The sequence below is a fragment of the Amblyraja radiata genome, unplaced genomic scaffold (genome assembly GCF_010909765.2).
Source record: "Amblyraja radiata isolate CabotCenter1 unplaced genomic scaffold, sAmbRad1.1.pri scaffold_877_ctg1, whole genome shotgun sequence".
NCBI classification, from domain to species: domain Eukaryota; kingdom Metazoa; phylum Chordata; class Chondrichthyes; order Rajiformes; family Rajidae; genus Amblyraja; species Amblyraja radiata.
The window spans coordinates 15,001-40,081 of record NW_022630877.1 but is presented as its reverse complement, the minus strand read 5'-3'; the positions used below and the strand labels follow the sequence as shown (position 1 = coordinate 40,081).

At 50.9% G+C, this 25,081-nt stretch overlaps 1 protein-coding gene across 1 annotated transcript in view; it reads right to left on the bottom strand.

Moving 5' to 3' along the window:
- Positions 1–25,081, bottom strand: part of LOC116970432 (latent-transforming growth factor beta-binding protein 2-like) — a gene marked incomplete at its 3' end in the record, with an annotated part of 39,343 nt that overhangs the window by 5,996 nt on the left and 8,266 nt on the right. Inside the window, exons 5-19 of the mRNA XM_033017078.1 lie at positions 18,407–18,628; positions 16,125–16,381; positions 15,241–15,343; positions 11,574–11,624; positions 10,658–10,780; positions 9,419–9,583; positions 8,348–8,518; positions 7,923–8,000; positions 6,699–6,830; positions 4,863–4,988; positions 3,522–3,641; positions 2,959–3,084; positions 2,421–2,546; positions 1,494–1,616; positions 918–1,046 (exon numbers count right to left, since the gene is read on the bottom strand). Coding sequence (XP_032872969.1) covers positions 918–1,046; positions 1,494–1,616; positions 2,421–2,546; positions 2,959–3,084; positions 3,522–3,641; positions 4,863–4,988; positions 6,699–6,830; positions 7,923–8,000; positions 8,348–8,518; positions 9,419–9,583; positions 10,658–10,780; positions 11,574–11,624; positions 15,241–15,343; positions 16,125–16,381; positions 18,407–18,628 — 2,052 coding nt within the window. The remainder of the gene's footprint in view (positions 1–917; positions 1,047–1,493; positions 1,617–2,420; positions 2,547–2,958; positions 3,085–3,521; positions 3,642–4,862; positions 4,989–6,698; positions 6,831–7,922; positions 8,001–8,347; positions 8,519–9,418; positions 9,584–10,657; positions 10,781–11,573; positions 11,625–15,240; positions 15,344–16,124; positions 16,382–18,406; positions 18,629–25,081) is intronic.

The following is a 25,081-nucleotide window of genomic DNA, read 5'->3' as shown; positions in this document are numbered from 1 at the left end:
CAACCCACGCAGGTCACGGGGAGAACGTGCAAACTCCGTACAGACAGCGCCCGTAGTCGGGCTCGAACCTGGGTCTCCGGTGCTGCAAGCGCTGTAAGGCAGCAACTCTACCGCTGCGCCACCGTGACCTGCCCACCATGGTGGCTGAACCGTGTTAGTGCAGGTCCACACTTCATCACCTCCACTGTCACCATCTCACCATCTCTGCAACCCTCACATCAACCCCCATCACACTCCCCCACAGCTCAGAAACATATAAACTCCTTCAGGGATTGGACAGGCTAGATGCATGAAAAATGTTCCCCATGTTGGGGGAGCCAGAACCAGGGGTCACAGTTTAAGCATAAGGGGTCAGCCATTTAGGACTGAGATGAGGAGAAACTTTTTCACCCAGAACCAGGGGTCACAATTTAGGTGCAGGAGTAGGCCATTCGGCCCCTCGTGCCAGCACCGCCATTCAATTTGATCGTGGCTGATCATCCAAAATTTATCCAAAACCCCGTTCCTGCTTTTCCCCCATATCCCTTGATTCCGTTCTAGGAACTGTGCCCGCAGCTCCTCTGCTCTACAACTCTGAGAGTCCTGCTGATCACGGTGAAGGTCCTGCCCTGGTTAGACTTCCCAACATTCAGGAGGGGGAGAGAGGGGGAGAGGGGGGGGGAGAGAGGGGGAGAGGGGGGGGGGGGGGGGAGAGGGGAGAGGGGGGGGGGGAGAGGGGGGGGGAGAGAGGGGGGGGGAGAGGGGGGGGAAGAGGGGGGGGAGAGGGGGGGGAGAGGGGGGGGAGAGGGGGGGGGAGGGGGGGGGGGAGGGGGGGGGAGGGGGGGAGGGGGGGGGAGGGGGGGGGAGGGGGGGGGGAGGGGGGAGAGGGGGGAGATGAGGGAGATGAGGGAGATGAGGGATGAGGATGGACAACTGACCGCTACATTCCTGGTCCGGGCTGAGCTGGAATCCCACACCACACTCTGTGATGCACTGGAAGGATCCAGGGCTGTTCTCACACCGTTTAGAACCACAGATACTCGGATATTCCGCACACTCGTCACGATCTGTTGAACAGAAACACCACATGCGCTGAGATTCCAAATCCGAACCTTGAATTGACAAATTCCATCATAACACTATCCGACACACACACACACCGGGGTCCCATTTACAATTTACCTACAGACCTGCATGTCTTTGGAGTGTGGGCGGAAACCGGAGCACCCGGAGAAAACCCTTGCGGGGAGAGGTTACAAACTCCGTACAGACAGCACCCGTAGTCAGTATCGAACCCGGGTCCCTGGCGCAGTAAGACAGCAGCTCCACCCGCTGCACCACCGTGCCATTTCCTTGAAATCTTTCCCCCCTCCCATGCAGGTCACGGGGACAACGTACAAACTCTGTACAGACAGCAACCATAGTCAGGATGGAACCCGGGTCCCTGGCGCCGTGAGGCAGCAGCTCTACCCGCTGCACCACCGTACCGACAGAGGAGACGGTGCGTATCTTACCCACACACCGCGACTGATCGGCATCTACTGCGAATCCAGGCTCACAGGAGCATTCGAAGGAGCCAACGGTGTTTGTGCAGCGGCCCTTGATGCAGAGGTTCGCCGTGGTACACTCATTAACATCTGTGTGTAGAGGCAGAGTCAGTTATATTCAGCATGGAGAGCACAACAACACCTACAGCAGGGCCCCTTGCACCATCTTTGATCGAGCTTCATCCTGCACTAAATATTAATCATATTTATTCCCTTTATCACCTTCTTGCATATGGCGTGCACAGTCTAAAGTTGTAGGACAACTTCTTCTATTTGATCTTATTTGATTGTGCACGACAGGTTGATTGCATTCGTCGAAACAGGGCGGACCACGTGAAGGTTGCAACCTCCCCCCCCCCACTCCCTTATCATGTATCTGTACACTGTGGACGGCTCGATTGTAATCATGTATTGTCTTTCTGCTGACTGGTTAGCGCGCAATGCCAACCAGTCAGCAGAAGGATGGGATCTTATTGAAACAAATACGATTATTAAGGGTTTGGACACGCTAGAGGCAGGAAACATGTTCCCGATGTTGGGGGAGTCCAGAACCAGGGGCCACACACACAGTTTAAGAATAAGGGGTAAGCCATTTAGAACGGAGATGAGGAAACACTTTTTCACACAAAGAGTGGTGAGTCTGTGGAATTCGGTGGAGGCCGGTTCTCTGGATACTTTCAAGAGAGGGCTAGATAGGGCTCTTAAAGATAGCGGAGTTAGGGGATATGGGGAGAAGGCAGGAACGGGGTACTGATTGGGGATGATCAGTCATGATCACATTGAATGGCGGTGCTGGCTCGAAGGGCCGAATGGCCTACTCCTGCACCTATTGTCTAAAAGCTTTTCACTGTACCTCAGTACACGTGACAATAAACTGAACTCAACTCAACTCACCCAAGCAAGTGGAGAGATCGGTAGAGGTGATGAATCCTTCAGCACACAGGCAGGTGTAGGAACCTGGGCTGTTCAAACACTCTCCATACGGGGCACAGAAATCACCCTCAAAACACTCGTTGATATCTGGAGGGTCAAAAACAAACCTGACAGTGTAAACGGTTGCCCACGACAACACTCTCCTCCTCCTGGAGGCGGGCCGTACACATTTAAACTCAAGGGGAAGAGGCTTCTGCACAGATACGAGATGCGCAGGAGTGACAATCACAGCGCATGTGCGGGGCACACATGCAGGGCACATGCATTGGGCACATATGCAGGACTTGCATACAGGGCGCATGTAGTGGGCACAGACACAGGACAACATTTGTAGAGGCGCGTGATTATGAAAACTATTTTCATGCATGCGACAAGGCCAAGTGCATTGTAGGAGCCAGTGCTGCATTGGTGGGTGGTTTGTGCTGCATTGGTGGTCCGCGCTGCATTGGTGGTCTGCACTGCGTTGGAGCGGGAGCGTGTCCAAGGCGGACGGTCAGACCTGCACACTGTTTGCCGTCGACGCTGAGCCGGTATCCGTGGTGACAGCTGCACTGGTACGATCCCTCGGTGTTGACGCACACCCCCGCAGCTCCACAGGCCGCACCTCCCGCACACTCGTCCACGTCTGCCGGAGGTAGAGAGAGCGCCCTCAGTCACCGTCACCACCCCCGACCCACCCCCACCCTCCCCACCCATCCCCCACAGTCAACGTCACCACCCCCGACCCACCCCCACCCTCCCCACCCATCCCCACAGTCAACGTCACCACCCCCGACCCCAGACCCCCCCATCCCCACAGTCTCACTGCCATCCTGTTACCTGTACACATCTGACGGTGTACACGGTCTGACTGTCGCCTGTACCTGTTGCATATGTTACCTGTACAGTCTGACTGTCAATGTGCTTTACCTGCTCACACCTGACAGTGTACACAGTCTGACTGTCATCCTGTTACCTGTACACACCTGACAGTGTACACAGTCTGACTGTCATCCTGTTACCTGTACACAGCCTGACTCTTGTCGTGTGTTACCTGTACACAGTCACACTGCACCATGTTACCTGCACACTTGCGGTGATGAACCTGATAGCCAGCTGGGCAGGGAAGGCAGTGGAAGGAGCCGATGGTGTTCACACACTCCGAGTTGGGGCAGGTGGATTCATCCGAACACTCGTCCGTGTCTGGAATAAAGCAGAGACCGTGAGTGGCGGAGTTACAGCCGCAGGCCTGTCCAGAAGTTTATTCCGGACTTCTGTCCAACCTCCGCTACGTTTGTCCATCATGTGCCGGTCACTCTCAGATCCTATGTCCACCAACGCTGACCGGTGAAAAACCTGGATAGAGTGGATGTGGAGAGGATGTTTCCACTAGTGGGAGAGTCTAGGACCAGAGGGCACAGCCTCAGAATTAAAGAACGTACTTTTAGGAAGGAGATGAGGAGGAATTTCTTTAGTCAGAGGGTGGTGAATCTGTGGAATTCTTTGCCACAGATGGCTGTGGAGGCCACAAGTCAGTGGATATTTTTAAGGCAGAGATAGATAGATTCTCGATTAGTTGAGGCCAGTTCATTGGCTATATTTAAGAGGGAGTTAGATGTGGCCCTTGTGGCTAAAGGGATCAGGGTGTATGGAGAGAAGGCAGGTACAGGATACTGAGTTGGATGATCAGCCATGATCATATTGAATGGCGGTGCAGGTTCGAAGGGCTGAATGGCCTCTACTCATGCACCTATTTTCTATGTTTCTATGTTGATTAGTATGGGTGTCAGGGGTTATGGGGAGAAGGCAGGAGAAAGGGGTTCGGAGGGAGAGATATTTAAGAAGGAACTGCAGATGCTGGAAAAATCGAAGGTAGACAAAAATGCTGGAGAAACTCAGCGGGTGAGGCAGCATCTATGGAGCGAAGGAATAGGTGACGTTTCGGGTCGAGACCCTTCCGGAAACTCAGCGGGTGAGGCAGCATCTATGGAGCGAATGAATAGGTGACGTTTCGGGTCGAGACCCTTCCGGGTCTCGACCCGAAACATCACCTATTCCTTCGCTCCATAGATGCTGCCTCACCTGCTGAGTTTCTCCAGCATTTTTATCTACCTAGGAGGGCGAGATAGATCAGCCATGATTGAACGACAGAGTAGACTTGATGAGCCGAATGGCTGAATTCTGCCCAACCTCCTGTGTTTGGGGACTGAAGAAGGGTCTCAACCCAAAACATCACCCATTCCTTCTCCCCAGAGATGCTGCCTGACCCGCTGAGTTACTCCAGCCCATCTTCGGTGTAAACCAGCATCTGCAGTTCCTTCCAACGTACACAGTGACTGCTCGAACCTGGAGATTCATTCCAAATACATCCCTGACCCCCGACCCAATCTCACGCTCCCCATAAGCAGGAGGGGGTGGACCTACCGGTACAATCTGTGCCGTGGGAATTGGCGGCGAACCCTCGGGAACACACGCAGCGGTAACTTCCAACGCTGTTCTCACACCGCGCGTTGGGGCAGAGCGAAGGCCGTTGTCCACATTCATCCGCATCTGTGGGAAACACAGATCATCCTATTCCAGCGAACATCACATGGAGAGGAAGAGACTACAAAAAGTAGTAAACACTGCCCAGTCCATCATCGGCTCTGACCTCCCTTCCATCGAGGGGATCTATCGCAGTCGCTGCCTCAAAAAGGCTGACAGTATCATCAAGGACCCACACCATCCTGGCCGCACACTCATCTCCCTGCTACCTTCAGGTAGAAGGTACAGGAGCCTGAAGACTGCAACGACCAGGTTCAGGAATAGCTACTTCCCCACAGCCATCAGGCTATTAAACCCGGCTCGGACAAAACTCTGAACATTAATAGCCCATTATCTGTTATTTGCACTTTATCAGTTTATTTATTCATGTGTGTATATATTTATATAATAATAATAATAATGGATGGGATTTATATAGCGCCTTTCTAATACTCAAGGCGCTTTACATCGCATTATTCATTCACTCCTCAGTCACACTCGGTGGTGGTAAGCTACTTCTGTAGCCACAGCTGCCCTGGGGCAGACTGACGGAAGCGTGGCTGCCAATCTGCGCCTACGGCCCCTCCGACCACCACCAATCACTCACACACATTCACACACATTCACACACAGGCAAAGGTGGGTGAAGTGTCTTGCCCAAGGACACAACGACAGTATGCACTCCAAGCGGGATTCGAACCGGCTACCTTCCGGTTGCCAGCCGAACACTTAGCCCATTGTGCCATCTGTCGTCCCCGATATAATATACCATATAATGGTATATGGACACACTGATCTGTTCTGTATTCATGCCTACTATGTTCTGTTGTGCTGAAGCAAAGCAAGAATTTCATTGTCCTATCAGGGACACATGACAATAAACTCTCTTGAATCTTGAATCTTGCCCAGACCCAAGTCTAAGTGGAGCCAACCCCAAACACAGGGCACATAGCCTCACTAAACTATTTAGTCGAGTTCAGAGGTACAGCGCGGAAACGGGCCCTTCGGCCCACCGAGTCCGCGCCGACCAGCGATCCCCGCACACTAGCACGATCCCACACACACTGGGGACAATTTACAATCTTCACCGAAGCCAATTAACCTACAAACCTGCGCGTCTTTGGAGTGTGGGAGGAAACCGGAGCACCCGCAGAAAACCCACGCGGGTCACGGGGAGAACGTGCAAACTCTGTACAGACAGCGCCCGTAGTCAGGATCGAACCCGGGTCTCTGGCACTGTGAGGCAGCAACTCTACCACAGTGCTGCCTTTCCAAAGCCTTTCCCCCATCTACAAGGCACCTCCAATAATGGTCTACATAAGGTCATAGAGTCTTACATCACAATACATAGAAACACACAAAAACAGGCCCTTCGGCCCAACTTGTCTATGCCGACCAAGATTCCCCATTTATACTAGTCCCATTTGCCTGCATTAGGCCATGCCCCTCTGAACCTTTCCCATTCATGCACCCTCCATACATGGGCTCATTGCTTCCCACCTGTCCCAGGTACATCCACCTGCCCCAGGTGCATCCACCTGCCCCAGGTGCATCCACCTGCCCCAGGTACATCCACCTGCCCCAGGTACATCCACCTGCCCCAGGTGCATCCACCTGCCCCAGGTGCATCCACCTGCCCCAGGTGCATCCACCTGCCCCAGGTGCATCCACCTGCCCCAGGTGCATCCACCTGCCCCAGGTACATCCACCTGGGTATCTCAGCCACCATTTACTCACCCACACACCGTGACCGCTCTGTATTGAGCTGGAACCCAATGTTGCACACACACGTGTGGCCCCGCTGCCGCGCCACGCAGTGTCCCGGCCCACACACGTGTGGCACGCGCAGGCAGATGTGTAGCTCAGGAGCTGTGGACACAGAGAGAGAGGGATATCTCACGGTTAGTGAGTCTGTCCAAGAGAATCGACCGAGTGCAGCTTATGAACATTGATGTGTGTAGGAAGGAACTGCAGATGCTGGTTTAAACCAAAGATAGATACAAAATGCTGGAGTAACTCAGCATTTCTCTGGAGAGAAGGAATGGGTGACGTTTTGGGTTGAGAAGAAGGGTCCTGTCCAGAAACGTCACCCATTCCTTCTCTCCAGAGATACATAGATACATAGAAAATAGGTGCAGGAGTAGGCCATTCGACCCTTCGAGCCTGCACCGCCATTCAATATGATCATGGCTGATCATCCAACTCAGTATCCCGTACCTGCCTTCTCTCCATACCCCCTGATCCCTTTAGCCACAAGGGCCACATCTAACTCCCTCTTAAATATAGCATGCTGCCTGTCCCACTGAGTTACTCCAGCTTTGTGTGTCTATCTTCGAATATTTAATCAACACACACAGCAGACTGATGGATAAACGCTAATCTGACATTTCAAGGATTGTGTATACATTTTGAGAAAGAAATGAGGCCCCTAAAATCAAATCAAAAAAGCTAGCTCAACTCAACAGGTGAGGCGGCACCTATGGAGATCTTCACTGAATGAAGACTATGTGTGTTCTTCATTGTCTACGACCATTACTGCAGGACATTATGACCTCTTGACTTCAAGAGAGAGCTAGATTTACCGTAGCTCTTAGGGCTAATGGAATCAAGGGATATGGGGAAAAAGCAGGAACGAGATACTGATTTTAGAAGATCAGCCATGATCATATTGAATGGTGGTGCTGGCTCGAAACACCAAATGGCCTACTCCTGCACCTATTTTCTATGTTTCTATCACTCGCCTATGACTCATGCACGTGGTAATGGCAAAATCTGTGGCTGTATATAGGAGGAGAGGGAAAAATATTGCCTAACTGAGATTCGGAACATTAAGGCCAGGGTGGGAGGTCGTCCCCACTGGGAGGTAACTCCTCAATGACCCATGTCCACCATGGTAGCCTGGCATTGAGTGGAGGGCTGCAAGACTTCCCTGTGCTTCACGGAGATGGTTCGTACACACACCTGGACGTGTGGTGTGAGGCGGGGCAGTGGTGGTGGCTCGAGTCCTGGCCACAGTCGCCATCTCCCGCAACCTGGGAGCTGTGGTACAAGCAGAATGAACACATTAGGACAACGTTGCCAATCCGAATGAACCCTTGCCTGCCCAAGTCATCAGCTGACCCCAACCCAACAGCTCACCTCTTGCTTGACCTTTCCCCCCCACCTGATCCCACCACCACCGACCCCCCACCCCACACCTCACCCCCACCCGACCCACCAGCCCCATTCCTTCTCTCCAGAGTTGCTCCCTGTCCCCCCCCGCTGAGTTACTCCCGCCATTTTGTGCCCACCCTTCCATTCTCGTGACCCCCCTCCCCCCCTTCCTTGTCCCAACCCCACCCAACGCGCCCCCCCCCCCCTCCATTCCCCACGGACCACCACGCTACCCGATGTGTTGTGTTGAACGATCGGTGCCAGACGTGGTGCTGGGGCGCAGGTCTCTCCAGCCCGCGGCCGGTGTTGGCCAAAGCTCCGGTTTGCCCCGGTTGGGAGTCGGAGATCATACCTGGTTGTAGTGGGTAGCACGGGGACAGCCGGGCACACTTCCCTGAATGCACCTGTAGAGTGGCACGGCAGCATGTACAGCCTGCTCCACTACACTGCTCCTCACCCCCTCACCCCTCCCCACCTTCCCCCCCACTCTCTTCCCATCCCCCCTCACCCCCAACCTATCCCACCCCTCCCCCCCCACACTCTCACCCCCCACGTCACTTCCTCCCCCCCCACTCACCAAACACCTCACCACCCCCCTCACTTCCTTCCCCACCCCCCCTCCCCCCTCGCATCACTCCCCCCCTCCTCCCTCTCACCCCCCTCCTCACTATCCTCCATCTCTTCAATGTCCTCTCTCACCCTCTTCCTTCACTGGCCTCTCTCGCTACACTCTCTGCCCTCTCCGCCCGTCCCCTCTCCCACCTGCCCATCCCTGCGTTACCTGTGAGTGAACCATTCTAAATTTCCTTCATCATCGTCGGTTTTGATCTGTCCTTTTCACACCTCACAGGTTCTCTCTGCCTTCCATGTCTAATTTCCCCCGCCCCCGGCTCTCACACTGAAGAAGGGTCTCGACCCGAAATGTCACCCATTCCTTCTCTGCAGAGATGCTGCCTGTCCCGCTGAGTTACTCCACCATTTTGTGTCTACCTTCGGTGTAGACCAGCATCTGCAGTTCCTTCCTGCACATTCCAGGCAGGGCAGCACACCGTCTCAATCAAAGGGGCTATGCTACCAGCCCCATTAGAGTGCAATACACAGGTAGACCCCAAGTCACCTGGGTTACCTGTGCCACCTGGGTTACCTGTGCCAGCAGGTTACCTGTGCCACCTGGGTATACCTGTGCCGGCAGGTTACCTGTGCCACCTGGGTTACCTGTGCCACCTGGGTTACCTGTGCCACCTGGGTTACCTGTGCCGGCAGGTTACCTGTGCCACCTGGGTATACCTGTGCCGGCAGGTTACCTGTGCCAGCCGCCGGGCATCTTTGGCAGCTCGGACCCCAGGCTTTGCCCACACGACTACAGCAGCAGATCTGCTTGGTGATGTTCTGGACCACAGGCAGAGAGCAGGAACCGCCCCTGTGGATGCGGTAACACAGTCCTCTGGTCAACGATATCACCTGGTGCGCTGGAGGGCAGAAACATGGATCAGTCAAGCAGAAAATACAGAGACGTACAGGTTTGTAGATTAATTGGCCTGTTACAAGTGTAAACTGTCCCTAGTGTGTGTAGGATAGTGTAAGTGAGTTTGTACCTTCTCCCCGTGACCTGAGTGGGTTTCGCCCCTCACTGCAAAGACGTACAGGTTTGTAGATTAATTGGCCTGGTACGTGTAAATTGTCCCTAGAGTGTGTAGGTCAGAGTTGGTGTACAGGGATCGCTGGTCGGCACGGACTCGATGGGCCGAAGGGCCTGTTTCCGTGCTGTACTTACACACGGCAACGGCAAGACTTTAGCATTGACCTCTACACCAAACCACAGGAACAACGTTACCACTAATTCAGCGATTGGTTTAGTTCAGCAGAGAATTCAGATTTAACCCTCCCTTGAAAACATCCAGTGAATTGGCCTCCACTGCCTTCTGTGGCAGAGAGTTCGCTGGGTGAAAAAATGTTTCCTCATCTCAGTCCTAAATGGCCTACCCCTTATTCTTAAACAGTGTGTGACCCCTGGTTCTGGACTCCCCCAACATGGGGAACATTTTTCCTGCATCGAGCCTGTCCAATCCTTTAAGAAGTGGTGAGTGGACAGGCTAGATGCAGGAAGATTATTCCCGATGTTGGGGAAGTCCAGACTAGGGGTCACAGTTTAAGGATAAGAGGGAAGTCTTTTCGGACTGAGATGAGAAAATCATTTTTTACACAGAGAGTGGTGAATCTGTGGAATTCTCTGCCACAGAAGGTAGTTGAGGCCACAGTTCATTGGCTATATTTAAGAGGGAGTTAGATGTGGCCCTTGTGGCTAAAGGGATCAGGAAATATGGAGAGAAGGCAGGGATGGGATACTGAGTTGGATGATCAGCCATGATCATATTGAATGGCGGTGCAGGCTCGAAGGGCCGAATGGCCTACTCCTGCACCTATTTTCTATGTTTCTATGTTCTGGACTCCCCCAACATGGGGAACATTTTTCCTGCATCTAGCCTGTCCAATCCTTTAAGTGGTGAGTGCAGTGTGACTTGTCCCGTCGCCTGGGTACTTACAGATGCAGCGACTCTTGGAGGTGTCCTGCACGAAGCCAGGGTTACAGGTACATCTGTAACTGCCCTTCATATTCACACACTTGCCGTCCTGACAGATCCTTGGCAGGCCACACTCGTTGATGTCTGCGGGAAACAAGATCAACGTTTAACCTCTGCAGGGTTAAAGCCTTATTTCTACTTATTTAGTTTGGTTTAGTTTAGAGATACAGCGCGGAAACAGGCCCTTCGGCCCACCGAGACCATGACGACCAGCGATCCCCGCACACTAACACTATCCTACACACACTGGGGACAACCTTCACATTTACACCAAGCCAATTAACCTACAAACCTGCACGCCTTTGGAGTGTGGGAGGAAACCGGAGCGCCCGGAGAAAACCCACGCAGGTCACGGGGAGAACGTGCAAACTCCATACAAACAGCACCCGTAGTCGGGATCAAACCCGGGTCTCCAGTGCTGCAAGCGCTGTCGGGCAGTAACTGCTCCATGCTTCTCTCCAGAGATGCTGCCTGACCCGCTGAGTTACTCCAGCATTTTGCGTCTAGGTTTGAGTCTGACTTCAGTTTATTGTCACGTGTACCGAGGTACAGTGAAAAGCTTTTGTTGCGTGCTATCCAGTCAGCGGAAAGACAATACATGATTACAATCGAGCCGTCCACAGTGTACAGATACACCTTTGTTGCAGACTGCTCTACAGCTGTGCACAATGTACAGATGTGGCATTGGTGAACAAACTTGTTCAGCTTTCTACATTGCACTGGCATCCTGTGTAAGGAGAGGTGGTAAGGATGGTACAACTAAGAGAGAAGATGGAAGCGTACAGCATGAAACAGGCCATTCGGCCCACAAAGACATATGACAATAATACACTGTTGACTCTTGGTGACGGAGGGGAGGAGATGCCGACTCCATTACCTTGACATTCGCCATCTGCCATTTTCTGGAATCCTCGCGGACAGTCATTTTCTGCAGAATAAACGATCAAGTATTAATAAGCAAATTCGAAACATATAACTTGGAGACGTGGGAACTTTGGGGCAGCACGGTGGCGCAGCGGGTAGAGCTGCTGCCTCACAGCGCCAGGGACCCAGGTTCGATCTCGACTACGGGTGCTGACTATACGGGGTTTGCACGTTCTCCCCGTGGCCTGTGTGGGTTTACTCCGGGATCTCCGGTTTCCTCCCACACTCCAAAGACGTGCAGGTTTGTAGGTTAATTGGCTTCGGTAAAATTGTAAATTGCCCCCATCTCCCACCGGATCACCTACAAAATCCTGGTCCTCACCTGCAAAGCCCTCCACCATCTGGCCCCCCCATATCTCACTGACCTCCTCTCCCCCTACCAACCCTCACGGTCCCTCAGATCCACATCAGCCGGTCTCCTCTCAATCCACAAGTCCAACCTCCGCAGTTTTGGGGACAGAGCCTTCTCCAGGGCAGCTCCCAGGCTCTGGAACTCCCTCCCCCAACTGATCCGCAATTCCGTGTCCCTCTTCAACTTCCAGTCCCGCCTCAAGACCCATCTCTTCACCTCTGCCTATCCTTAGCCCCACGTCCCCCTCCCTTTTCATCTGTGCATTAATTGCCTCATACTGTGTTTTGTATTGAATACTGTCTTTACTTTGTGTACTAGTCATGTCTCTACTATTTATTTCATTCCCCTTACATGTTTTTCCTCTACATGCTCAATTTTTGTAAAGTGTCCTTGAGACTCTTGAAAGGCGCCCATAAATAAAATATATTATTATTATTATTAGTGTGTGTAGGATAGTGTTAGTGTGTGAGGATCGCTGGTCGGCATGGACCGGGTGGGCCGAAGGGCCTGTATTTGGCGCTGTATCTCTAAACTAAACTAAATTGATATAAACTAAATGTTCTAGAAGGAACTGCAGATGCTGGAAAATCGAAGGTAGACAAAAGTGCTGGAGAAACTCAGCGGGTGCAGCAGCATCTATGGAGCGAAGGAAATAGGCAACGTTTCGTCCCGAAACGTTGCCTATTTCCTTCGCTCCATAGATGCTGCCGCACCCGCTGAGTTTCTCCAGCACTTTTGTCTACCTTTGAAATAAACTAAACTTGATAAAGGCTAACCTCAAGGCACATGCAGGCAACTGAATCATCCTACCACAACCAGAGAGCAGATCTGAACTACTATCTACCTCATTGGTGACCCTCGGACTATCCTTGATCGGACTTTGCTGGCTTTACCTTGCACTAAACGTTATTCCCTTATCATGTATCTGTACACTGTGGACGGCTCGATTATAATCATGTGTTGTCTTTCCGCTGACTGGTTAGCACGCAACAAAAGCTTTTCACTGTACCTCGGTACACGTGTCAATAAACCGAACTGGACATGCAGGCCTCATTGCCTGTAGAATAGTTGTAACCATATCACACGCTCCACACAGAAGCAGCAATCTGTTATGTGATCACATACCTCGCCTGCAAGAACTAATCATTCTGATCTCCACAGCTTACAGCAGTTGTCAGCCTGTGTGTGCACCTCCTACCAACAACTCCCTCTATCAATCTAAACTGTGGCACTAATCACAAGTTTCAGCTTTAGAAACATAGAAAATAGGTGCAGGAGTAGGCCATTCGGCCCTTCGAGCCTGCACCGCCATTCAATATGATCATGGCTGATCATCCAACTCAGTATCCTGTACCTGCCTTCTCTCCATACCCCCATACCTTTGATTTTTTAGGACACACTTTGTCTGAAGTTTGGCTCTGGGGGAAATTAAATAAAGGTAGTGGGAAGGAACTGCAGGTGCTGGTCTAAGGTCATAAGTGATAGGAGCAGAATTAGGCCATTCGGCCCATCAAGTCTACTCTGCCATTCAATCACGGCTGATCTATCTCTCCCTCCTAACCCCATTCTCCTGACTTCTCCCCATAACCCCTGACACCCGCACTAATCAAGAATCTATCTATCTCTGCCTTAAAAATATCCACTGACTTGTGTCCTCCACAGCCTTCTGTGGCAATGAATTCCACAGATTCACCACCCTCTGACTAAAGAAATTCCTTCTCATTTCCTTCCTATAGGAAAGTCCTTTAATTCTGAGGCTGTGACCTCTAGTCCTAGACTCTCCCACTAGTGGAAGCATCCTCTCCACATTCGCTCTATCCGGGCCTTTCACTATTCGTTAAGTTTCAATGTTTAAACCGAAGATAGACACAACATACTGGGATAACTCAGCGGGTCAGGCAGCATCTCTGGAGGAAAGGTATGGGTGACGTTTCGGGTCGAGACCCTTCTTCAGACTGATTGATGGGGTGTAGGCCAGAACCAGGCGGGGCCGGCAACAGATGAGCTCGGGAAGGGTGGAGCCCACAATGGGCAATTGTTGGCTGGGGAAGAAGGTGCTAAAGGCAGGGATACGAGGATTCTGAATGGTCGTAAAGCAGATGACAGCATTATTAGTTCGGAGCGAGGGAGCAGTTGATGTTGGGTAAATCCATATGTGACATGTGGAATTCATTTAAAAGCAAATTGATTAAAGTTCAGGACCAGCACATTCCAGTAAGGAGGAAGAGCAAGGCTCGTACAGAACGAGAACAGAGAACACAGATGTGTACAGCATGAAAAAGGCCCTTCGGCCCACAATGTCTGTGCTGAACATTATGCTGAAATAAACTACCCTCATAAGGCTAAGGTGGACAAAATGCTGGAGTAACTCAGTGGGACAGGCAGCATCACTGGAGAGAGAGAATGGGTGACGTTTCGAGTCGAGACCCTTCTTCAAAAACATCACCCATTCCTTCTCTCCAGAGATGCTGCCTGTCCCGCTGAGTTACTCCAGTATTTTATGTCTTTCTTAGGTTAAACCAGCATCTGCAGTTCCCTCCTACAAACCTCACATGCCTGTCCTGGTCCGCACCCCTCCCTTCCCTGCATATACAAATGCCTAGTATATAAAAGCCTCTGGTAATCCTCCTCTGCACCGTCTCCAAAGCCTGCATGATCCTTCATGTAATGGGGTGACCAGAACTGCACTCAATGCCACAAAACTCCGTACAGGCAGCACCAATAGTCAGGATGGAATCCGGGTCTCTGGCGCTGTGAGGCAGCAACTCTACCCGCTGCACTACAACTTCATAAGATCATGTGATAGGATCAGAATTAGCCCATTCGGCCCATCAAGTCTACTCCGCCATTTAATCATGGCTGATCTATCTCTCCCTCCTAACCCCATTCTCCTGCCTTCTCCCCATAACCCCTGACACCCGCACTAATCAAGAATCTATCTATCTCTGCCTTAAAAATATCCATTGACTTGGACTCCACAGCCGTCTGTGGCAAAGAATTCCCAGTTTCATCACCCTCCGACTAAAGAAATTCCTCCTCATCTCCTTCCTAAAATAATGTCCTTTAATTCTGAGGCTGTGCCCTCTGTTCCTAGACTCTCCCACTAGTGGAAACATCCTCTCCACATCCACTCTATCCAGGCCTTTCACTATTTTGGACGTTTCAATGAGGTCCCCCCACCTCATTCTTCTAAATATAGAGACATAGAGACCCAGAGTACAGGCCCAGTGCTGACAAACGCTCACCTGTGTGAAGGTGCGACACTTACCTGGAGAACGTGGGCACACGGTGCACTCTGACACTCCCCAGCCCGCGCCCCCTCCTCGACAGCAGTGGTCCCTGGTGCGGAGGCCGGTCAGCGGTGTGGCACACTGCGGCCAGAGAGAAAGCAAGAAGGATTTGGTAGGGGGGGGGGGGGGGGGGGGGGGGGGGTGGCAGTCACAGCTTTGACAGTGCCATGCTCGCAGAAATTCAATCACCCAATATTTCTCTCAACGCAATGCATTTAATTTCCCCAAGAACAACATAAATGCTATTTCGGGGTCACCTCCCTCAGACATGGAGACGGAGACAGAGAGGGAGACAGAGAGGGAGACAATGAGGGAGACAATGAGGGAGACAATGAGGGAGACAATGAGGGAGACAATGAGGGAGACAATGAGGGAGACAATGAGGGAGACAATGAGGGAGACAATGAGGGAGACACAGACAGAGAGACACAGACAGAGAGAGAGACACAGACAGAGGGACACAGAGAGACACACACACAGGCAGAGTCACACACAGGCAGAGACACACACACAGGCAGAGACACACACACAGGCAGAGACACACACACAGGCAGAGACACACACACAGGCAGAGACACACACACAGGCAGAGACACACACAGGCAGAGACACACACACAGGCAGAGACACACACACAGGCAGAGATACACACAGGCAGAGATACACACAGGCAGAGATACACACAGGCAGAGACACACAGAGACACAGATGCAGGACTACTGTAACATTGTTTGCCCTTTAGGTGGGCACTCTTTGCATACCCTGGGTGTATAATACAAAGAATATCTCTATGACTTTGTCACAGGTAACAATAAAGTTTCATTCATTCATTCATCCGTCCGTTGTAAAAGCCATTTCCCACCTGTCCGTTTGTGATCTCAGTGAAGCAATAACCAAAGGGATAGTCACCGCCCGATGGGGGAGTGGAGGCGAGTGGTCTCAGTTGTTCTTGCGTTGCCTCATCTTGAGGATCCCTCTGGAAGGTCCCCCCTCGTGCAGTGTCTTGCTGAGCTGAGAAGCTGTTCCTTCCTCCATCCACCTGCGCGACCTGATGCACCTTCACCTGCACCTCAGGTGGGTGGTTGACCCGTAGATCAACAATCGATGGTACCTGTTGACCTGCAGGTATCACCACAAAGGTTCCCAATGAGAAATCATTGTCCCACCAGAGTATAGAGTTGAGTATATCTATGGGTAGGTCTGAAGAAGGGTCTCGACCTGAAACGTCACCTATCCATGTTCTCCACAGATGCTGCCTGACCCACTGAGTTACTCCAGCACTCTGTGAAACGTCACCTATCCATGTTCTCCACAGATGCTGCCTGACTCGCTGAGTTACTCCAGCACTCTGTGAAACGTCACCTATCCATGTTCTCCACAGATGCTGCCTGACCCGCTGAGTTATGGTGCAGCAGCATCTGTGGAGCTAAGGAAATAGGCAACGTTTCGGGCCGAAATCCTTCTGGAAATAGGCAACGTTTCGGGCCGAAACCCTTACGGGTTTTGGCCCGAAACGTTGCCTATTTCCTTAGCTCCATAGATGCTGCCTGACCCGCTGAGTTACTTCAGCACTCTGTGAAACGTCACCTATCCATGTTCTCCACAGATGCTGCCTGACCCGCTGAGTTACTCCAGCACTCTGTGAAACGTCACCTATCCATGTTCTCCACAGATGCTGCCTGACCCGCTGAGTTACTCCAGCTTTTTGTGTCTATCTTGGGTATATCCATCCATGGCAAATGGATGGATATCACTGTTCAATAGGTGTGAGGAGTTACAGTCAATGTCCAGTTTAATTCATTGTCACGTGGACCGAGGGACAGAGAAAAGCTTTCAGTTTTAGTTTCACTTTTAGTAGACAGGTCTTTCCACCCACTGAGTCCATGCACAAGGGCCAGGTTCCACACTGTATCTCCAAACTAAACTAAGCTAAGCTTTTAGACAGGCGCATGAGATTAGCTTAACCTGGCACCTTGTTCAACATGGACATTGTTGGCCGAAGGGCCTGATCCTGTAGTTTAGTGTAGTTCAGAGATACAGCGCAGAAACAGGCCCTTCGGCCCACCGAGTCCGTGCCGACCAGCGACCCCCGTACACTAACACTATCCTACACACACTAGGGACAATTTACATTTACACCAAGCCAATTAACCTACAAACCTGCACGTCTTTTAGAGTGTGGGAGGAAACCGAACATCTCGGAGAAAACCCACGCAGGTCTCGGGGAGAGCGTACAAACTGCGTACAGACAGCACCCGTAGTCGGGATCGAACCCGGGTCTCTGGCGCTGCAAGCGCTGTAAGGCAGCAACTCTACCCGCTGCGCCACCGTGTACTGTGCTCTGTTCCATTGAAGTACACATGGTCATAATGTGAGGCGACCTCCGTCCACCAACACAGGGTACAATAATGCCCAGTGTGTGGGAAGGAACTGCAGATGCTGGTTTAAACCCAAATAGACACAAAATGCTGGAGTAACTCAGTGGGACAGGCAGCATCTCTGGAGTCGTTTCGGGTCCAGACCCTTCTTCAGACTGGTTAGGGATAAGGGAAACGAGAGATATAGTATCTTATATCTATAGGGATCTTATAGAAACTTACAAAATCCTTAAGGGGTTGGACAGGCTAGATGCAGGAAGATTGTTCCCGATGTTGGGGAAGTCCAGAACAAGGGATCACAGTTTAAGGATAAGGGGGAAATCTTTTAGGACCGAGATGAGAAAAACATTTTTTTTTCCCCACACAGAGAGTGGTGAATCTGTGGAATTCTCTGCCACAGAAGGTAGTTGAGGCCACAGTTCATTGGCTATATTTAAGAGGGAGTTAGATGTGGCCCTTGTGGCTAAAGGGATCAGGGGGTATGGAGAGAAGGCAGGCACAGGATACTGAGTTGGATGATCAGCCATGATCATATTGAATGGCGGTGCAGGCTCGAAGGGCCGAATGGCCTCTACTCCTGCACCTATTTTCTATGTTTCAATATAGATGATGATATAGAGAGATAAAGAACAATGAATGAAAGATATGCAGAAAAGTACTGATGATGAAGGAAACTGGCCATTGTTAGTTGTTTGTGGGTGTGGGGTGAAAAGGAGAAGCTGGTGCGATGTGGGTGGGTGGGTGGAGGCGGGACGGCTGCTCTTACTCTGTGCTTGGTGTCGCTGGTTGGACAGAGGCAGAGTGTAGATGCTTTGTATCTTGCCGTTGGGCGCTGAGCCTGGCCTCTTGGTTGGGAGGCTGCTGAGGACTTGGTTGTTGGTCGACTCGGTGGCGATGTGGCACAGTCGCCCCGTGAAGCCGGGCGGGCAACGACAGCGGTCTCGACGCACGCACACCCCTCCATTCTGGCATCTCACTGAGCAGAGAACTGGGTAGCAAGGACACAAGAACAGCGTTAGATGCTCGGAGGATAGAAACATAGAAACATAGACAATAGGTGCAGGAGTAGAGGCCATATTATTAGTGTTAATCAAACGGTGCCAGTGCAGAGAGAGAGCAGATTAAAGTTCCTATTCCACCCAACGTCCCATCACACGCTCCCATTGCACCAGCAAGTCTCCTGTCAACACAGAGACCAGCCCCAACTTGCCCACACCGACCAACATGTCCCATCTACACTAGTCCCATAGAAACATAGACAATAGGTGCAGGAGTAGAGGCCATTCGGCCCTTCGAGCCTGCACCGCCATTCGATATGATCATGGCTGATCATCCAACTCAGTATCCCATCCCTGCCTTCTCTCCATACCCCCTGATCCCTTTAGCCACAAGGGCCACATCTAACTCCCTCTTAAATATAGCCAATGAACTGTGGCCTCAACTACCTTCTGTGGCAGAGAATTCCACAGATTCACCACTCTCTGTGTGAAAAATGTTTTCCTCATTTCGGTCCTAAAAGATTTCCCCCTTATCCTTAAACTGTGACCCCTAGTTCTGGACTTCCCCAACATCGGGAATAATCTTCCTGCATTTAGCCTGTCCAACCCCTTAAGAATTTTGTAAGTTTCTATAAGATCCCCCCTCAATCTTCTGAATTCTAGCGAGTACAAGCCGAGTCAATCCAGTCTTTCTTCATATGAAAGTCCTGACATCCCTGGATGTTATTTGTTGAACACTTGCGTTCAGTCCACCCAGGACCATGGGATCTCCTGGTTGCCAACCATTTCATCCCCCCTTCCCATTCCCACACTGACCTAGAGTCAGAAGAAGGGTCTCAACCCAAAACGTTGCCCATTCAATAGACAATAGACAATAGGTGCAGGAGTAGGCCATTCGGCCCTTCGAGCCAGCACCGCCATTCAATGTGATCATGTCTGATCATCCCCAATCAGTACCCCGTTCCTGCCTTCTCCCCATATCGCCTGACTCCGCTATTTTTAAGAGTCCTATCTACCTCTCTCTCTTGAAAGCATCCAGAGAACCTGCCTCCACCGCCCTCTGAGGCGGAGAATTCCACAGACTCACCACTCTCTGTGAGAAAAAGTGTTTCCTCGTCTCCGTTCTAAATGGCTTACTCCTTATTCTTAAACTGTGTGGCCCGTGGTTCTGGACTCCCCCAACATCGGGAACACGTTTCCTGCCTCTAGCGTGTCCAAGCCATGTTTCAATGAGATTCTCTCTCATCCTTCTAAACTCCAGAGTGTACATGGAGTGTACTCCATTCCTTCTCTCCAGAGATGCTGCCTGTCCCGCTGAGTTACACAAGCATTTTATGTCTATCTTCGGTGTAAACCAGCATCTGCAGTTCCTTCCCATTCCCACACTGACCTTCCTGCACTCCTCAATCTTTAAAACTCAAGCTGATGAAAGAATGGATCGAATGGGCTTATATTCACTGGAATTTAGAAGGATGAGAGGGAATCTTATAGAAACATACTTATTAAGAGATTGAACAGGCTAGATGCTGGAAAAATGTTCTCCATGTTGGGGGAGTCCAGAACCAGGGGTCACACAGTTTAAGAATAAGGGGTAGGCCATTTAGGACTAAGATGAGGAAAAACTATTTCACCCAGAGAGTTGTAGGTCTGTGGAATTCTCTGCCACAGAAGGCAGTGGAGGCCAATTCACTGGAGAATTAGATTTAGCTCTTAGGGCTAATGGAATCAAGGGATATGGGGAGAAGGCAGGAACGGGGTACTGATTTTAGATAATCAGCCATGATCATATTGGATGGTGGTGCTGGCTCGAAGGGCTGAATGGCCTACTCCTGCACCTATTTACTATGTTTCTACGCATAGGTTTCATTTGTTTAATCTCTCCTCCTGCAACTAACCCACCGCCCCAGATGTTACTATGGTGAACCCCCCAGAGTGCTCCGTCTATCACAAGCATATCTTCCCCTCGGTGTGGACACCAGACCTGCAAGCCACATTCCAGATGCCGTCTCACCAGGGCTCCATAAACCCGTTGCAAAGGCCAACATCTTGCATGCTGAACCATCAACGCTATCAGTTCCCCCGTAACGTCTTTGATCAAACCTTTTAAAGTCCAAAATTCCTGTTCACGTGCGAGGCTGCTCCTTTATTGAACTGTGTCCCTGACTACAAAGAAAGCTGTCAGAAGGTCTTCACACACGATCAATGTCTCCTGATGCAATGTGTAGGAAGGAACTGCAGACGCTGGTTTAAACTGAAGATAGACACAAAAAGCTGGAGTAACTCAGCGGGACAGGCAGCATCTCTGGAGAAAAGGAGGAATGGGTGACATTTCGGGTTGAGACCCTTCTCCAGTCTGAAGAGGGTCTCAACCCGAAACGTCACCCATTCCTTCTCTCCAGAGATGCTGCCTGACCCGCTGAGTTACTCCAGCTTTTTGTGTCTATCTTCTATGTATGTGTGTGTATATACGTGTGAGTGTCTGTGTGTGTGTCTGTGTCTGTGTCTGTGTGTGTGTGTGTGTGTGTGTGTGTGTGTGTGTGTGTGTGTGTTTGTGAAATGAGATTAGGAGGCAGAGATCAGCCATGATTGATTGGCGGAGTGGACTCGATGGACCGAATGGCCTAATTCTACTCCTATAACATGTGGGGGGGGGGGGGGGCCAGTGGGGGGGCCAGTGGGGGGGCCAGTGGGGGGGCCAGTGGGGGGGCCAGTGGGGGGGCCAGTGGGGGGGCCAGTGGAGTGGCCAGTGGAGTGGCCAGTGGAATGGAGCTGTAAAGAGAGCCAGTGCCAGAGGAACCATAAGCAGGAAGAATGGGGTGCTTGTGTGCTGGAGGGAGCGAGGGTTGGTAATGCCTCCATCATTGGCAAGGGAGGGGTGGTACGCAAGCTATGGGCACATTCCCAGTGCCTGCAGCGAGCTTGGAACATGCAATTTATTGAGTGAAAATGAGGTTGCTTTTTTTGGGTGCCTACTGGTGATTGTAGAGGAATTTAATTTGGGAAGAATGCATTAAATGATCAGTAATTACAGGAAGTTGAATCAGGGCTGTGGGCTGCAAACAAACCGACTGAACACAAGAATATTTCAAGTCTAACCCTTGCACAACCAGAAAGCTTTAGTTTAGGATTTTTTTCAGTTTAGTTTAGAAATACAGCGCGGAAACGGGCCCTTCGGCCCATCGAGTCCGTGCCGACCACACTATCCCCATCCTACACACACTAGGGACAATTTACAATCTTTACCGAAGCCAATTAACCTACAAACCCGCACGTCTTTGGAGTGTGGGAGGAAACCGGAGCACCCGGAGAAAACCCACGCGGTCACAGGGAGAACGTACAAACTCCATACAGAGGGTGGTGAATCTGTGGAACTCATTGCCACGGGAGGCTGTGGAGGCCAAGTCAGTGGATATTTTTAAGGCAGAGATAGATAGATTCTTGATTAGTACGGGTGTCAGGGGTTACGGGGAGAAGGCAGGAGAATGGGTTTAGATCAGCCATGATTAAATGGCGGAGTAGACTTGATGGGCCGAATGGCCTAATTCTATTCCTATCACTTATGAACAGACACCACCTGTTAGAACACAGAGAGGGGGTGAAGGAGGAGGGGGAGGTGGGGAGGGGGTGTGCCCCGTTTCAGTCAGCTTGTACTAAATGTGTTCAAAAGGGAACTGCAGATGCTGGAATATCGAAGGTACACAAAATTGCTGGGGAAACTCAGCGGGTGCAGCAGCATCTATGGAGCGAAGGAAATAGGCGACGTTTCGGCCCGAAACGTCGCCTATTTCCTTCGCTCCATAGATGCTGCTGCACCCGCTGAGTTTCCCCAGCAATTTTGTGTAGCTTGTACTAAATGCTATGTGGGATTATAGACAGCTATAGATCGCTGATTCCAGCAGCTCACGGAATATGGGCCTTTCTCTCTACCTTGTGTTTAAATCATCAACTCTCTCTCCCTGCACCGACTTACCAATAGGTGCAGGAGGAGGCCATTCGGCCCTTCGAGCCAGCACCGCCATCATTGTGATCATGGCTGATCATCCCCAATCAGTACCCCGTTCCTGCCTTCTCCCCATATCCCCTGACTCCGCTATCTTGAAGAGCTCTATCTAGCTCTCTCTTGAAAGTATCCAGAGAACCTGCCTCCGCAGAGAATTCCACAGACTCACAACTTCACAAACCTCGAGTCATCTTGAAACCACCGCCCCAAAGAGCGTCTCAAAGAGAGAATGTGTTAAGAATGTGAGGGTTAGGACAGAGTTAAGAGATCTCCTTCCACACAAGCGAGAGACGAAGATTTTTTTCCGACTCTATTAGTCTGTAAAATAAATCAAAGCCCACAGCCCCATCTGTTCAGCATATGTAGAGAGGGGTTTAGTTGGAGGAGCTGTGGCTGGTTTTGTGACGACCTCTCCCTCTGGCTTCAGTTTTACTCACACGCTCGGTATCCCGCTCGCTCGGTGTCGGTGGGGCCAGAGTGGCTGTAGACGGTGGTCAAGTTACCGGTTACACAGCGGGTGGTGCAGCGGCCAGCCTCACAGTGCAGTTTACACAGCCTGGGAGTAAAGAGAATCTTCACCTCCCCCAGCTGAGCGGCCGATAGCCGCACCAGAACGATGCACCATAGCGCCAGGAACAGCCTACACTCCATGGATAGCCCAAAAGGTTCAAAACCACAGGCAGCTCAGGCGGGGAGCGGAGCTGATTCGAAGAACATCTTAAAACCCGCACAGCCTTTGTGACCCTCCGCATGGGAGTTTAATTGAATGCAGCATGTTGAGTCTAAACTGGCGTAAAGCCAGGCAAGCACTTCATGAGGGGCAACACACACATCACTGCCTCTGTTAACCCAGTAATGGACTGTCTAAACTCCTCATCACAACAGCTGCACGCTGACACGGCCATTGGTGCAGAAGCGAGCTAACTCCAGTGGGGAAATAGAGGCTTGCGAGATGAGACTGGGATAAGATTCAGCCTGTAAGTGTACGTCTCAGATCTTAAAATCATTACAGATATACATATACACCCTCCCCCCACACACACACACATACTTTCCCCATAACTCTGCCAGCCTTTCTTTTGCAAACGCTTTTCCAGTTTCCATTTCAAATCCCTGATATAATTTACAGACAGCAAGCTCAAGATCCTACCTGCATAAAACAATATAACTCCTCACATCCCCTCGTTCACTTTGCCCCAAAACATACAATGTTCTTTTGCTGATCCTTGCAACATCTGCTCAAGGCGAGAGAGATTCATCCTAAATCCATCAATGGACTCACACCTTCATATAATCTCCCAAAGCTCTTTACTCCACTGCCTACAATCCCAGATCTCCAGTTTACTTACAATCCCTCTCCCTCAACCACTCCAGGGAATGTTTCCTGAATCCTCTCAGTGATATTCACATTCTTCCTAAAAGACTTAATCTTCTGATCCAGACAATTCACGGTGAATTGGTAATTTTAGTTTAGTTTAGTTTAGAGATTCAGTGTGGAAACAGGCCCTTCGGCCCACCGAGCCCGTGCCGACCGTTTTAGACTGAGGTGAGAAAAAACTTGTTGTGAATTTGTGGAATTCCCTGCCACAGAGGGCAGTGGAGGCCAAGTCACTGGATGGATTTAAGAGAGAGTTAGATAGAGCTCTAGGGGCTAGTGGAATCAAGGGATATGGGGAGAAGGCAGGCAAGGGTTATTGATTGGGGACAATCAGCTATGATCACAATGAATGGCGGTGCTGGCTCGAAGGGCTGAATGGCCTCCTCCTGCACCTATTTTCTATGTTACTAAATATGTGGAAGACCTGATTAGTACATTTGCAGATAACAAGAACGTTAGCTGAGTTATGGAGAGTGAGGACAGCTGTCAAAGGACACATCAGGACCTACATCAATTGGGAATATGGCCAATGGAGTTATCTATATTAAGTGTATAGGAAGGTCTGAAGAAGAATTTAGAAGATTGAGGGGGGATCTTATAGAAACTTACACAATTCTTAAGGGGTTGGACAGGCTAGATGCAGGGAGATTGTTCCCGATGTTGGGGAAGTCCAGAACAAGGGGTCACAGTTTAAGGATAAGTGGGAAATCTTTTAGGACCGAGATGAATAAAACATTTTTCACACAGAGAGTGGTGAATCTGTGGAATTCTCTGCCACAGAAGGTAGTTGAGGCCAGTTCATTGGCTATATTTAAGAGGGAGTTAGATGTGGCCCTTGTGGCTAAAGGGATCAGGGGGTATGGAGAGAAGGCAGGTACAGGATACTGAGTTGGATGATCAGCCATGATCATATTGAATGGCGGTGCAGGCTCGAAGGGCTGAATGGCCTACTCCTGCACCTATTTTCTATGTTTCTAACGGTCTCGACCAGAAACGTCACCCATTCCTTCTCTCCACAGATGCCGCCTGTCCCGCTGAGTTACTCCAGCTTTTTGTGTCTATCTC